Source organism: Ichthyophthirius multifiliis (assembly GCF_000220395.1).
Source record: "Ichthyophthirius multifiliis unplaced genomic scaffold scaff_1120509250240, whole genome shotgun sequence".
NCBI classification, from domain to species: Eukaryota; Ciliophora; class Oligohymenophorea; order Hymenostomatida; genus Ichthyophthirius; species Ichthyophthirius multifiliis.
Window position 1 is genome coordinate 1 of NW_004086950.1, and position 14,966 is coordinate 14,966.

General features: G+C 14.6%; 1 protein-coding gene across 1 annotated transcript, besides 19 other annotated features; it reads left to right on the top strand. All coding sequences in view use genetic code 6, as the record gives it.

Annotated features, from left to right (window-relative positions):
• The first annotated feature begins 2 nt into the window (after positions 1–2).
• Positions 3–696: a microsatellite.
• Positions 21–725: a microsatellite.
• A 1,851-nt stretch (positions 726–2,576) lies between these two features.
• Positions 2,577–2,620: a microsatellite.
• Positions 2,621–2,669: 49 nt separating this feature from the next.
• Positions 2,670–2,724: a microsatellite.
• A 44-nt stretch (positions 2,725–2,768) lies between these two features.
• Positions 2,769–2,819: a microsatellite.
• Positions 2,772–2,813: a microsatellite.
• A 1,151-nt stretch (positions 2,820–3,970) lies between the features above and the next one.
• Positions 3,971–4,009: a microsatellite.
• Positions 4,010–5,523: 1,514 nt separating this feature from the next.
• Positions 5,524–5,569: a microsatellite.
• Positions 5,533–5,674: a microsatellite.
• A 386-nt stretch (positions 5,675–6,060) lies between these two features.
• Positions 6,061–6,112: a microsatellite.
• Positions 6,113–6,609: 497 nt separating this feature from the next.
• Positions 6,610–6,670: a microsatellite.
• Positions 6,671–9,500: 2,830 nt separating this feature from the next.
• Positions 9,501–9,557: a microsatellite.
• A 610-nt stretch (positions 9,558–10,167) lies between these two features.
• Positions 10,168–10,232: a microsatellite.
• A 200-nt stretch (positions 10,233–10,432) lies between these two features.
• Positions 10,433–12,579, top strand: IMG5_058180 (vacuolar sorting protein, putative). Its single transcript, XM_004037179.1, has 6 exons — positions 10,433–10,544; positions 10,614–10,733; positions 10,780–11,955; positions 11,999–12,081; positions 12,139–12,341; positions 12,404–12,579. Exons 1-6 carry the CDS (start codon positions 10,434–10,436, stop codon positions 12,469–12,471), a joined length of 1,761 nt encoding a protein of 586 aa, XP_004037227.1. The 5' UTR covers position 10,433; the 3' UTR covers positions 12,472–12,579.
• Positions 12,580–13,202: 623 nt separating this feature from the next.
• Positions 13,203–13,251: a microsatellite.
• A 91-nt stretch (positions 13,252–13,342) lies between these two features.
• Positions 13,343–13,384: a microsatellite.
• Positions 13,343–13,388: a microsatellite.
• Positions 13,389–13,883: 495 nt separating this feature from the next.
• Positions 13,884–13,931: a microsatellite.
• A 282-nt stretch (positions 13,932–14,213) lies between these two features.
• Positions 14,214–14,265: a microsatellite.
• Positions 14,266–14,792: 527 nt separating this feature from the next.
• Positions 14,793–14,861: a microsatellite.
• Positions 14,862–14,966: the final 105 nt, after the last annotated feature.

Here is a 14,966-nt window from a genome sequence, read left to right on the forward strand (position 1 = left end):
ATAATAATAAGAATAACATTAATAAGAATAAGAATAATAAGAATAAGAATAAGAATAGCAATAATAATAATAACAATAATAAGAATAAGAATAATAAGAATAAGAATAAGAATAAGAATAAGAATAAGAATAAGAATAAGAATAAGAATAAGAATAAGAATAAGAATAAGAATAACAATATCAATAACAATAACAATAACAATAATAATAATAAGAATAAGAATAAGAATAAGAATAAGAATAAGAATAAGAATAAGAATAAGAATAAGAATAAGAATAAGAATAAGAATAAGAATAAGAATAAGAATAAGAATAATAATAATAATAATAATATAAATAATAATAATAATAAGAATAAGAATAAGAATAAGAATAAGAATAAGAATAAGAATAAGAATAAGAATAAGAATAAGAATAAGAATAAGAATAAGAATAAGAATAAGAATAAGAATAAGAATAATAATAATAATAATAATAATAATAATAATAATAATATTAATAATAACAATAATAAGAATAACAATAATAAGAATAATAATAACAATAATAAGAATAAGAATAACAATATGAATAAGAATAGCAATAATAAGAATAAGAATAACAATAACAATAACAATAACAATAACAATAACAATAACAATAACAATAACAATAATAATAATAATAATAATAATAAGAAGAATAATTATAAGAATATTAATAAGAGTAAGAATAAGAATATAGAAAATATAATAAAATTGAATAAAAATAAATAATTTAAAAAACAAAATAAATAAATAAATATGAAGAAAATAATCAATAATAAATTAAAAATTAGTTAATATAAACAAAAGAAGCTGAAAATTAAAATGAATAATTGGATAAATAAAAAGAAATAAAAATTTAATTAGATTAATTCAAAGATAAAGAAATAATAAAAAATGACTAAATTAATAAAAATATAAAAGAATAAATAGAATTAAATTAAAATTTATAATAAATTATTATTATTGATAATAATTAAAAAACACATATATAAAGATCATTAAAAAAATAGTTTGATTAATATGAAAAAAAAGCTAAAATTTAAAATCATAAATATATTGAAAAGTAAGATTATTAAACTTAAAATATAAATAGTTATACTTCATAAGAAATATAAAATCAAATTATTGATGAAAAATCCTAAAATATAAAAGAACTTTATTATTAAAATAACTAAACAAAAAGGATTCATGATAATGATATAGAAAACTTAACTGAAAATTATTCTATCTAAAATATTAAAATTTAAGAAGAAGAAATAAAAAATATTAATTAAATTTAAAAAGATGATTTATAATAATTTGATAATTTAAATTAAATTAAAATAAAAAATTAATAAGAAAAATCTAATAAAAAGATATAAAATTCTGAATAATAAATAATAAATGAAAATAATTAATCTTAAAAAGTAAATTAATAAATGCAAGAAATAAATATAAAAATTTTAAAAAATTAATAGGAAACAAATAAAATATGTTAATAATAATAAGAACAAAATATAAATAAAAAACAAATAGAAAATTAATAAATCATTAAAGAATAACAAAATTAAATATATAATAAAACACAAAGTTAATAATAAGAAGTAGAATTACAAAAAAAAGTAATTATCAATTCTTTATTTAACAATTAGCAATAGGAAGATTCTATTATTTAAAAAAATAAAGAATAATTGAATAAAAGTTTAAATTTATAACCAATTTAAAAAAATGAATTGTTATAAATGCAAGAAAAAGAAAATTAAGAAAAAAATGAATTAAAAAACCAAAAAAAAGAGTAAAATTAAGAAGAATATATATAGGAAAACGATAATTAAGGCGAATATAAAAATGAAGAAAATGAATATGAAAGTGAAGTTTAAAATAAAGACTAAGACGCAGATTAATATAATTATTAAGATGAAAATGAAGAAGAGGGAGAATAAGATGAAAATGGAATCTAAAATAGAAGTAAAAATGAAAATAAATTTGTTATTTCAAAAGAAAATTTGAACGAAAACAAAGATTAAGATAAAAATTAAATAAAAGAAGAAAAATAAGTATTTGAAATAAATGAAGTATAATAAAAAAAAGATGAAAAGGAAAAAAAAAAAAAATCATAAATAAAATTAGAAAATAGAAATGTTGTAAAAGAAGTATAAAAATAATTAATAAAAGAAAAATAAGTATAATAAGCATAAAAATCAGAAGAGTCAAATTATACATAAAATGAAAAAGAATTAATAATTCTAGAATATTAAGAAACTAAAATTTAAGTTAAAACAGAAAATTAAATAAATATAGGAAATCATTAAAACCAGAATGTAATATAACAAAATATTTTAATATAAGAAACCAAATAAATATAAGAACAAACTTAAATTGAATAAAATGATAAAATTTTAAAATAAAATCAATTATAAATACAAAAATAATAATAGAATGTGATTTAAATAGAAAATAGAAAATAGATATAAAAAGATGATAACTTAAAATAAGAATAAAAAATCAATAAAGAATAAGAAACATAATAACAATAAGAAGAATAAAGGATATTAGTTATTTATAATGAATAAAAAATAAGAAATTAAACATAAAATAAAAATTAAGAAAAAAATGAAATTTAAAAGGAAAATAGCTTATGTAATACAAATTATAATTAAAAAGAAATAAAATTAGAATAAATATAACAATAAAATTAAACAAATGATAAAAATTAAAAATTGAAAACTTAATAAATAGAAAATAATATAAACGATTTTTAAGTAAATAATAATTAATAAAAATAAAATAATTATTAAATATATAATATAAATACAATAAAATATAATTAGTTATAAGAATTATACTAATAAAATTATATAAATACTAATGATTTAGAAAATTAATAAATTTGTATTCATGAAAAAGAAAATAAAAATTAAATTATTGTCGAATAAGATAATTAAAAGGATAGTTAGCAAATTATTAATTATCATTCAAATAAAAATTGTAATTATAATATAGAAAATGAAATTAAAATATAATAATAATGCATTTAATATAATGATATATAAAAATAAAATATGATAGAATAAGATGAAATTATAAATTAATAATTTAAATAATAAATAATAAATAAACCAGAAACTAATTTAAATAATTAGGATTATGTTTATAAAGAAATATAATAAAATATTTAAATCGACGAAAAAAAATAAAGTCAAGAAACTATAAAAATTTACGAAACTCAAGAGAAAGAAATTACTTAAAATAAAAAATAATCTATTTAAAACGAAGATATATTGCATGATACTATATAAAATTAATAGATAATAGAAAGAAATTTAAAAGAGAATTATATTTAAAACTTTGAAGAATAAAGTTAAAAATAAATAAAATATAATATAAAAGCGATATAAATAACTTCCGAAAGTAAAAATATATAGTAAATTAATTAATATTTAAATGAAAAATATTAAAAAACAATTAATAAAGAAATTAAAAAAAATGATGAAGAAGTCTAAAAAATTAATTTATAATTATAAAAAGATTACTAAGTTTCTGAAAAAGAAGATTAATAAATTATTAATTAAATGTAACTAAACTAAAGAAATATAGATAGTCAATACTAAATAAATAATTAGATTTTAATTTAATAAAACACTCATACATAAATATAATAAAAATAATAATATAAAAAAAAAGATTTTATTTCAATTGAAAACAATATATTTTAAAATTAAAATATTAGTTAGAATTATGAATAAAATTAGTAATATAATTAAAAAAAAGTCAATTTTAATAAAATCAAATATTATAAGATTATTGTGTTAATAATTTGTAAACAAATATAAAAAATTCATATAATTATGAAAATTAAAAGATAAAAAATGAACAATAATAAAATCGAATTTAATCAATAATTCAAGATAAAAATTTAAATATAAATAATAATTCGATTATTAATAATTTTTAGAATAATTAATAAAATATTGAAATAAAAAATAATGAGTAATAAAAAATAAAATAAGAAGATATAAAAACTGAACAATAAGATTTTTTTTTGCAATATTAAGAAGAATTAACAAAATTATAATAAGAAAAAATGTTGAAATAATAAAATACTTAAAATTAAAAAGAATCCGAATTATTAAAAAAAGAAATTGAGAATAACAAAGAAGAATAAAATAAAATAAAAAAATAATAAAGCGTAAACAATAAGAATAATGATATTTATTTATAAAGTTTCTAAGAATGTTAAAATTTGAAGAAAAGTTTTGATGAATTATTTGAATAAAATAATACCTCAATATAAAAAGTTGCAGTTTAAATAAGTGAAAATAATTTAACTGATAATATAAAGAAAGAATAGCAAGAAAAAATAGATTTATTTAAAGAATAATAATAATATAATTATTGTTTGTTTTAAGAAATTTTATACAAATAAGAAATTAGTTAAGAAAATGAAATCTCTGAATTATTAAATTAATGTGAATAGTACGAAAAATAACTAATTTAATAATATTCGTTCGAACTATTAATGATTGATTAATCATAAATAAAATAAAATAAGCTATAAATTTAATAATAAAAATTATTAAAAGAATAATTAAAAAAGAAAGAAATATAAAAAGAAAATATTTTAATAAATTATGCATTTTAATATAAATAAATATTGTAAAAATTTATTTATGAATAGTAGAATTTATCTATTCAATTAAATCAAATTTAAGAATTAAACAATATTTCTAAAAATTTAGAAGAAAATAAAAACTTGCAAGAATAAAAAAGTAATAATCAAAAAATCGATATCTAAGAGTATTAAGTTTTAGATAGAAATAGTTTTGCCTCCTCTTAAGGAAGATATTAAATAAGAGTTTCACGATAAACTTCATTTTAAATTGATTAAGATTTGAGCCCGTATGAATTTAAAGCTAGTTAATCCGGAAGAGATAAATCACCTATTCCTTTTTCAAATATTGTTTTAAGTGTTGCAGGTTCACCAACCTTAATTTAAAGTAATAATAGTGGAAGTTTATAAGTAAATAAAAATTAAATGTTTTATAATAATATTTAAATTTAGGGATTTAATAGTGATTTAAATCATTCAAAAATTACATCTTAAGAGGAAATTTCTCCAAGATTTGCTTAAAATTATTATCTCTCAGAACAAATTTTGGGAAAAAAATGAATTAATAATAAATAATTAAAAAATAAAAAATATAAAACTCTACTTTTAAAAATTAGTCTTTTGGTGAAATAAAGCAATGTGATTAACCAGCTTAAAACATTGAATAATATATAGTTTTTGATAAAAAAGACAATGAAGATATCTATTTTTAAAAAAACAAATAAGAGCCAACATATAATTTATTCAAATAAGATTTAAATGACTTTTCAAAATAAATTAACATTAACAAAAAAAATAAGGAAGTTCAAAAATAAAAATATAATGACTTCCCAATATAAAGTTTAATACCAAAATAATAAGTGGAAGCTTAAAATTAAGTAGAATTTTAAAGATAACTAGGAATTTAATAATAAATAGAAATATAAAAATAAAAATAAATAGAAATTCAAAAATAGGCTGAAGTTTAAAAATAGATAGAAATATAAAAATAAATATAAATAAAAAGAAATGGAATTATTTAAAATTAAATTGAATATCAAAAATAAATAGGAATTTAAAATCAATTAGAATTATAAACCAAAGCAGAGTTGAAGAAATAAGCTGAATATTAAAAATAAATAGAATAATTAAGATAATTAGAAATTTAAAGAAAATAAGAAATTTAAAGTTAATTTGATATTTAAAAATAAGAAGAATAATAAAAATAAACCGAATTATAAAAATAACAAGAATAATAAAGATAAAATGAAGCCAGAAGAATTTCGGAAACATAAAGAAAAGTTGAATTATAAATGCAGATAGAATAATAAGAAAAATTATAAAATCAAATTTAAAGATAAAGATATATTGAAATTTAGAAATAATAAGAAATATAATAATAAACAGAAATTCAGATTCAAACATTAAAATTATAAGAATAATAAAGAATTTCAGAAGAATAGTAAAAAAAACAAAATTTAATAAATTAATAATAAAAACAAATTTATAATTAATAATATTTTGATAATTCTTATAATGATTAATAAAATGAAGCAAATAATTTTAAATAATATATGTCTAATTCATATATAATATAAAGAGAAAATGCTTATTCTATTAGTAATTCAGCTTTAAATTATAAATAATAAAAAATTTAGTAATCAGCTTCACCAAAAAAAGCAGTTGATTAACCAATTTTCAATTAAAATTAAATTCCTTTTTCTTAAGAAGAAAACAATTAATAATATAGCTTTTTCGATACATTAATGAAATAATAATAGAAATTAAATACTTAAGAGAAATAAATTCAATTACAAAATACAAGAAACTATATTTCAGGTAATTATGAGAATTAAAATATTTATAACAATCTTTAAGAATAAACTTTTTCAGACAAAAACATTAATAATAATAATTACTATTTACCTGAATATTAGAAATTTTAAACATAATAAAATTATAACAATTAGTTTTAATATTAAAATTTGTCTGTTTAAAATAATATTATGCTTAATTAATAAGTTTAAGGAAAAACATTTTTTAATGAAAAAAATAATTTTTCGGAAAATAATAATTTGGTTGAAAAAAATACGATGTTTGAACCAGAAAATCATTCAAATTAAAAAAATTATATGTCGGTGGTTGTTGATAATTCTAATAAAAATTAAAATTAACAAATTGAAACAAATTTTAGTAATAATGAAAAGAATAACATGAAAAAATCAGGATATATAACTCCTTAAATATAATAACTTTTAAATAAATATACTAAGAATATTTAAGAAGATACAGAAATTTTAAAAGTAAATGACGAAACTAGAAAAAGCATGACTTAGTCATTAATAAATAAATATGTAAAAAAAGATGATATCCAAAGGAATAATAGTAGTATATATAAATGAACTTTTTAAATAAAATTAATATATATTAAATATAAAAATAATTATTTTATATATATATTTATATAATAACTTGACTTTATTTTAAGAATTTAATATTTTAAAAGAAAATTATCATTAAATTATTTTTGGATTAATAGAAAATTTTTATATTTGATAATTAATATAACTAGTATAAATAATTTTATATTCAGTTTTTCTTTTAATATTAGCTTCATATAATTTACTCTAATTATACATTTTCATTTAATCCTTAATTAAATTTTAAGCAGTATATTCATTATTTTTCCCTAAAAACACCACTCCATATAAAAATTAGAAATTTCTAAAAATATTGTTAATATATTTTTCTAAAATTAATTAAAATTCTACTTTTTCTGATTTTCCATACAATATTACTTCTAATATACTTCTATATAATATTTACACAATCATTTTTTGTTGAAACAAAATCTAATATTATTTAATATTTTTTTTTTCCAATATTTAACAAAAACAAATGTAAAATCGTATATACCTAAAATAATTCATTAAAGTTATAGCTATCCACTGGCTTTTTACATTCAATTAAATTTTTTTCGAAAAAAAAAAAATATTATTTATATAATTTACATCTTTATATTAAACTTTTTTTATGTCTATGCAGCTGAATATTACAATGATCTTAAGTTTGAGTTTATCCGCTATCAATACATTTTGATTAATGTTAGCTAATTTATCTTTTTTTACTGATTTAGTTTGTATTTTAATATTTTTATCTTTTAATACAATTCTATTTTTTAAATTTTATTATTCATTGACTAAAAAAGATTATGATTAAAAATAAAATATAAATAATATACTTGTTAAAAATAGTAACATTTGTCGAAAAATTGTTTTTATTTATAATCTTATTTCTATATCTCAAAGTAAGTATCCATCCCTGAATCACTAATATATATTTATCCCACCTCTATTAAATCCTTCTTCTTTAATTCAAATTTTTTTTATGGTTAGATTTTTTGAATATTTTTATGCTAATAAAGAATTGTTTTCCTCTAATATGGAAAAAAGAAAATTAACTTTTTTATTTATTTAAAAAAAAAAAAAATCGGTAAAAGACATCATTTATCCCGAAAATTAATTTACAAGAAAAACAAGGAATGTATAATAATAGATTTTACAATATATTCATTAAAAAAATATAAATTAATATTTAATAAATATTAAAAATAAGAAAAATCAAAAAGAAAATAAATTATATAAAAAATTTATAAATTTTCAAAAAAACAAAAAATGTCATAATTACTAACATTTAAGTTATATTCTTTTTTTACATTGTTATTTGCAGGAGGAGCAATAATAAACTCATATACAATTCACGAATAATTTTATGAATCAGTATTATATTTATCAATCCATAAAGTGAATAAATTAATATTTCTAAATTTTTTTTTAATGTTGGGAACATTTATAAGTAATGCAATAATATAATTTTTTTATGGAGAAATTCGTGAAATAGAAAAAATAGTATATTATTTATTTAAAAATAAATTATATTTTTTTTTTTTTCAGAATATAGTTGATAATGTAAAAATAAAAATTGTTGATTTAGCATTAATTGTTCTCCTTTTTAAAGATGAATCTTTAGATGAGTCTTTTCTTATTCTTTTAATATTTTAAGTAGGCTTTTGGATATTCCATTGGTTAACAATAAAAAGATCTGAATATGTAAAGCATATATTATTTTTCCAAATTAAATATATTAAAATATAGCTTGTAATTGAAAATAATGAAAGCAGTAAGATGACAATGAAATTATTTTTCATGTACATATGTTTATTTTGCATAGACACAATTATTTTGAAAAAAATGTATATTTATTAAAAAAAGTATAATAAAGAGAACGTATAAATAATAATGATGTTTTTCCTAGAATTACTTCTTGTTTGTATTAATCTAATTTTTCCTTTTATAAAATATTTGGTTTGTATAATAGAATCTTTTACGCATTCACATTTTGATAATAAAAATATGTATTTAATGGTATTAGAATTTATACTTACAACAACTAAGCTATGCCTTTAATTATATACTAGATTCATTTTTAATGTTTATTTACCTTTGATTGGAGAAGTTATTGAAAATATTTATTCTTTATATTAAAATTGTATTAAGTTTATTTCTTCTTTAAGAATGTTATAGCTTATTAATAAGTATTATTTTATTTTAAAATTAAATTCAATTTAATTTTTTTAGGTTGCCTGATTTTAAAGAAAAAGAAATGTAAGATATTGACAATACATGTTTAATCTGTTTGTAAGAAATAAAAGAAGGAAAGCAAATTAATTGCGGGCATATTTTTCATAAGGGTTGCCTAAAAGAATTAATTGAAGGAAAATCAAATTAAATATGTCCTAAGTGTAGAAAACCTATAGAATTAGCAGAATTTGTTGAATAAATAAATAATAATTAAAATGAAAATAACAAAATAAGAGATATAAATAACAATCAAATAATTTAATAAACTTTTAATAAAGAAAGTATTTTATTTTTTAAAAAAGGCAATATTTATTTTTAAATAAATAGATAATGTATATTTAAATAAAATAATAAAACTAATATCAGAAATAAATAATTATGATAATATGTTTAAAAAATAATACAATTTGATTGATTATAATATTTCAACCTTAGATTTTAATCATTTAAAAGGAAAAACAGATTTAAATAAAAGTAAATATAAATTTTATTTAATTTTTTTAAAAATTAATATATTTAATAATAGTTCCTATAAGTTTCTCACTTCCAAAAATATGCAATTATAAAAATAATTTAGCAGATGCGTGTTTAAAGAAAAAAATTGAATTAATGAATTTAATTACTAATGGTATTGAATAAGAAAACATTATGATTTTATCATTTTTTAGTGGTGCAACATAAAATTTACTTAATAATAATACTAATGAAATTGAAAATAAATAAAATTAAAATAATAATTTGAATGATATATTTTAAATTTAAAATAATTTTTTAAATGAAATAGAAACTAATTAAAATAATAATACAATTGAAGATTTATAAAATATTATTGTTAATGATGAATAAGATGAAAAAACTAAAAGAGAAATGTGGATTTAAAGATTATAAAATTAAATTATAAACTAAACTTAATAATGATTATTTAGTAATTTACAAAAAAATAAATATTAATAAAATAATATAATATCTAATAAAATAATAAATATTTATATAAATAATTTTTGAAAAAATTTTAATAAATAATATATATTATCAATTTATATATATATATATATATATTATTATTATTTTAAATTATATTCTATGTAAATTAATATAAATAAAATATATATAGATTTTAATTAAAATAATAATTTATCTAAATCAAAATATTTTATATAAATTAAATATTATATATTTTAACTTTTATTAATATAAAATATGGAAATTTTGGATTCAAATTAAGATGACACATTAAATTATGAATAAATATTTGACGATTAAATATTTATGATAAATTTAAAATAAAAACTTATATCAATTTTAGATTAAGTTAATAAATATAATATTATACATATACTATCAAATCTATATTTAAATATAAAAAATATTAATATGAAGTTTCCAGGCAAAAAAATATTATATTTAGATAAAAAGATGCTAGATTTAGTAAATTTTATAGTATAAGCAAACACATTAAAAGATAATGGAATTATAGATACATTTTATTTAGATTAAGATGTAAAAAATAAAAATAAAAAAATACAATACAAAACAAAACAAAAAGGAAAGTTATTCTGAAATAAACTAAGTAATTTTCTTCTTATCTCCATCAATTGAACATGTAAAAAGAATTGCAAAAATTATTCACAGTGACTAAAGTAGAGGATAATAAAAGAAATATTGTAGTATATTTTCTCCAAGAATAACATCTTTATGTCGTGAAGCATTTGAAAAATTAGGAGTAATGAGTAATATAATAATAAAGAATTTTAATTTCGATTTAATTCCTTTAGAATCAGATTTGTTTTCTTTAGAAATAAATACAGTAATTGAAGATATGTATTTTGATAAAGACCAAAGTATTTTTTAACAAGTAGCTGATTCTATTTAAAGAATCGAACTTTTATACGGAAAGTCAAAAAAAGTTTTTGCGAAAGGACATGCAGCTAAAGGTGTTTTGTAAGTACTTTTAAATAGAGAAAAAAGTGGGAGAATTTTCGAGGATGAAGGAAATGATTATTCTCTTTTAGATTCTATCATAATGATTGACAGAACATCAGATTTAATAAGCCCTTTATGTACCCCTTTTACTTATTAAGCAATAGTAGACTAAAAATATTAAATAAATTAAAATTTCGTGGAAGTTCCTGCAACTTTGTTTAAAGAAAAGGTACAAAATAATCAGGAAACTTGCCAATTATATATGAATTCAAATACAGATGAAATATATAAATAAATAAGAGGAAAAAATGTAAAATCTTGTCAAGGCTATTTATAAAAAAGAAGAGATGAGTGTAAAAATTATATCTAATCTAAAAAAGAAAATATTCTAAATATTAGTTAGTAAGAAAGAGAAATGTTCATTAAATAATCTAAAATTTTTACTTTTATTTTAAATCATATTGTTTTAGTTTGCGATATTAGTTAAATGATTGACTCTATTTTATTTGATAAAAATATGAAGGCTGAAGTTAATATAATCCTTTAAAATAATATGGAAGAAACTCTTGAACACATTGATAACCTTATTGCCTTTTAATATCCTTTAGAAGAAATTCTAAGATTATTAGCTTTATATTCGTAAGTTGAAAATGGAATTAAATAAAAATAATATGACCATTTCAGAAAAGAAATCGTTGAGGTTTATGGTATTTAACATCTAATCACTTTAAATAAAATGCAAGAAATTGGTCTAATAAAAAAACAAGTTCAAAAATCAGAATGGGAAAATTTAAGAACTGTAATTTTTTATTTTAATAATATATTAAGTTTATATTTTAAAGAAACTTGATTTAATTAATGAAGAAGTAGATCTTGATAATCCTGATGATATTTCTTATGTTTATTTAGCTTATGCTCCTTTATCGTGAATTTATTTATTTATTAATATTAATATAAAAAAAAAATATATATATATATATAGGGTAAGGTTAGTTGAATAAACATTTAAATAAGGCTAATGGAAAGATATTTAAAAAGAATTAGAATATTTAAATGGACCTTCAATGTTTTAAGCTTAAGAAGATACTAATTAATCTAAGCGAAAAAAGCTAGTTCTTGTGTATTATGTAGGAGGAGTTACTTATGGAGAAGTAGCAGCCTTAAGACTTTTAGCTAAAAAATATAGTACCAAAATCATAAAAATTATTCTTATTTTAAATATATTTTTATGATTTAAAAAAAAATAGATAAAGAAATTATTATCTGTACAACTAATATTATTAATAGCTAAAGATTAATAAAAATGTTAATGTGAAGTTTTATAGTATATATCTAATTTCATTTAAAATTAAAAGGCATATAAAATTGATATATTATTTGTAAAAATCAATATTAATAAAAATATTTAAAAAGTATTTACTTGCTTTGATGTTTTTTATTTTTTCGCTTTTTTTTTTTAAAAAACTCAATCAAAAAAAAAAATGTTATAATTTTTTATTTTATTTTTTTGATATTAAAAAAAAATTATAGTAAAAATAAAAAAGACAACAGAAAAAGTTATAATTAGTATGTTATTATAAAAATATTAAAATAAAATATAATTATAATTAAAAATTATGTTTAAAGGTATGTGTTTATATAACAAAATTACTTTATTAATTTAAAATATTAAAATAAAATAAAAAAAATAATTAATTATAAATAAAAGTAACAACATTTAAATATAATTAAATATTAATTAAAAAAATATCCAAAATTTTGAAACTTCTAAATTTTTTTATTAAATATTAAATGTAAATGAAAATAATTTATAATTAATATTAAAGTAATTTTGTTTATTTATATTTCTTATTAAAGAAAATCAAATTAATTTTAATATATTGAATATAAAATTAATTATTTAATCTTTCCAATACATTTTATTTTATAACTTACAATATATCTTTATTTATTTTTATTTTTTTTAAACATTTATTAATAATTTTCATTAATCTAAAATCATAATATAAAATTATTATTAATAAATAATTTATTAATTCAAATACAAAACTTATCATTAATATATTTTTTAAACTTATTATTTTAATTTTTTAAAAATTAAATAATTTATATATTAAATAAAGATTTAATAAAATATGTATTTTTTAAAAAAATATTTTTAATTATTTTCAAATATTTTTTATGTGAAAATAAATATATAAAAAAAAACTAAATTAAAAAAAAAAATATAAAAATCTGCATAAATTATAGACTATATTAATTTTAATTTAATTATTCTTTTAAAGAATCATAAAGAATATTGAAAGCAAGATTCATATCTTCATTATCAGTTTATTTATCGTTATCATTTTTGATATTTAAAATAAGACTTTAATATTTTCGATGTATGTTTAAACTAGAATCATCAAAGCAATAGACACTATATATTTTTTTATGTTAAAAGCTTTCAAATCTCATAATTTTCTATTTTAAAATTTTAAAAAATCAATTTAATGAAAGTAAATAGATACATAAATATTTATATTTTTTAAAAATATATATACTTACATACATAATTTTATTCTTATTTTTTTATTTTATTTTCTATACATTTTTTAGTTAAAAAAATAGCTGCAGTTGATTTTTTATTTAAAATTTCACTTCAGAATAAATATTAATTATTGATTCTTTTTTAGTTGGGATTTTTTTTATTTGTTTTTACTTTTTTATATTTTACATTTAAATAGATTATTCTTATTATATATTTTATTTGTTATTCATATATAAATTTATATTAATGACTTTCTTCTTATATAAAATTAATAATTAAAATATGTTTTAAATTTTAGTATTTATTTGATATTATTTTATAAAACTAATATTTGTATTTTTTATTTCTTATAATTTTTATTACTTTATATTTATTCTTAAAATTGGATTATATGAAAATTAAATGCATATATTATTTTATTCTAAACTATTTATATTTATGATTAAATTTTTTAATAAATATTAATTATTAAAAATTAAATGTAAATATAATAATAATAAAAATTATCATTAAATAAATTAAATATTATAAAACTTTATTTTTTAAAAAAATAAATTATATTTTTTATAAAATATAAAAATTAATCAAAAAATAAAAGATTTTAAAATAAATTTCATTTTATATATAAAAAATATTAATAATTAAATTAAATTATTTAAACTAAATAAAAGTTTAAAAATATAAAAATATTATTTTATATATATTTAAGCTTCATATTTTGAAAAATAAATATACAAAATTAAGAATAATTAAAAAATATATTTTAAAAAAAGTTAATAAAAGTTATTAAAAAAAATGAATTATAAATTAATCATTAAATAAATAAAAAATTAAAAATGATAAAGATGAAATATAAATAGTTTTTATTTTAAATATAAATTAATATGTAAAATAGATTTTATCTTAAATTTAAAAATTTAAAAATTGTTATAATATTTGAAAAATATAAAAAAAACAAAAACAAAATTATAAAAAATAAAATATTATGAATTTAAATTAAAAATAAGAAAAATTATAAAATAATTTTTAAATTTATATATAATAAATAATAATTTTTAAATATGAGATATTTTATTATATTATAAATAATTTCTTTTTTAAATATTAAAATGTATTAAATATTTAATAAAAAAAAAATATTAAAATATTAATTCAAAAAAAAAATTATTAGAATAAAAACATTAAATATATTGTATTTTAAAAATAATTATTAAGACAAAAATATTAATTTATATAAAAAATATATAAGAGTAAAAATAAATACATAAAAAAAAAAAAAA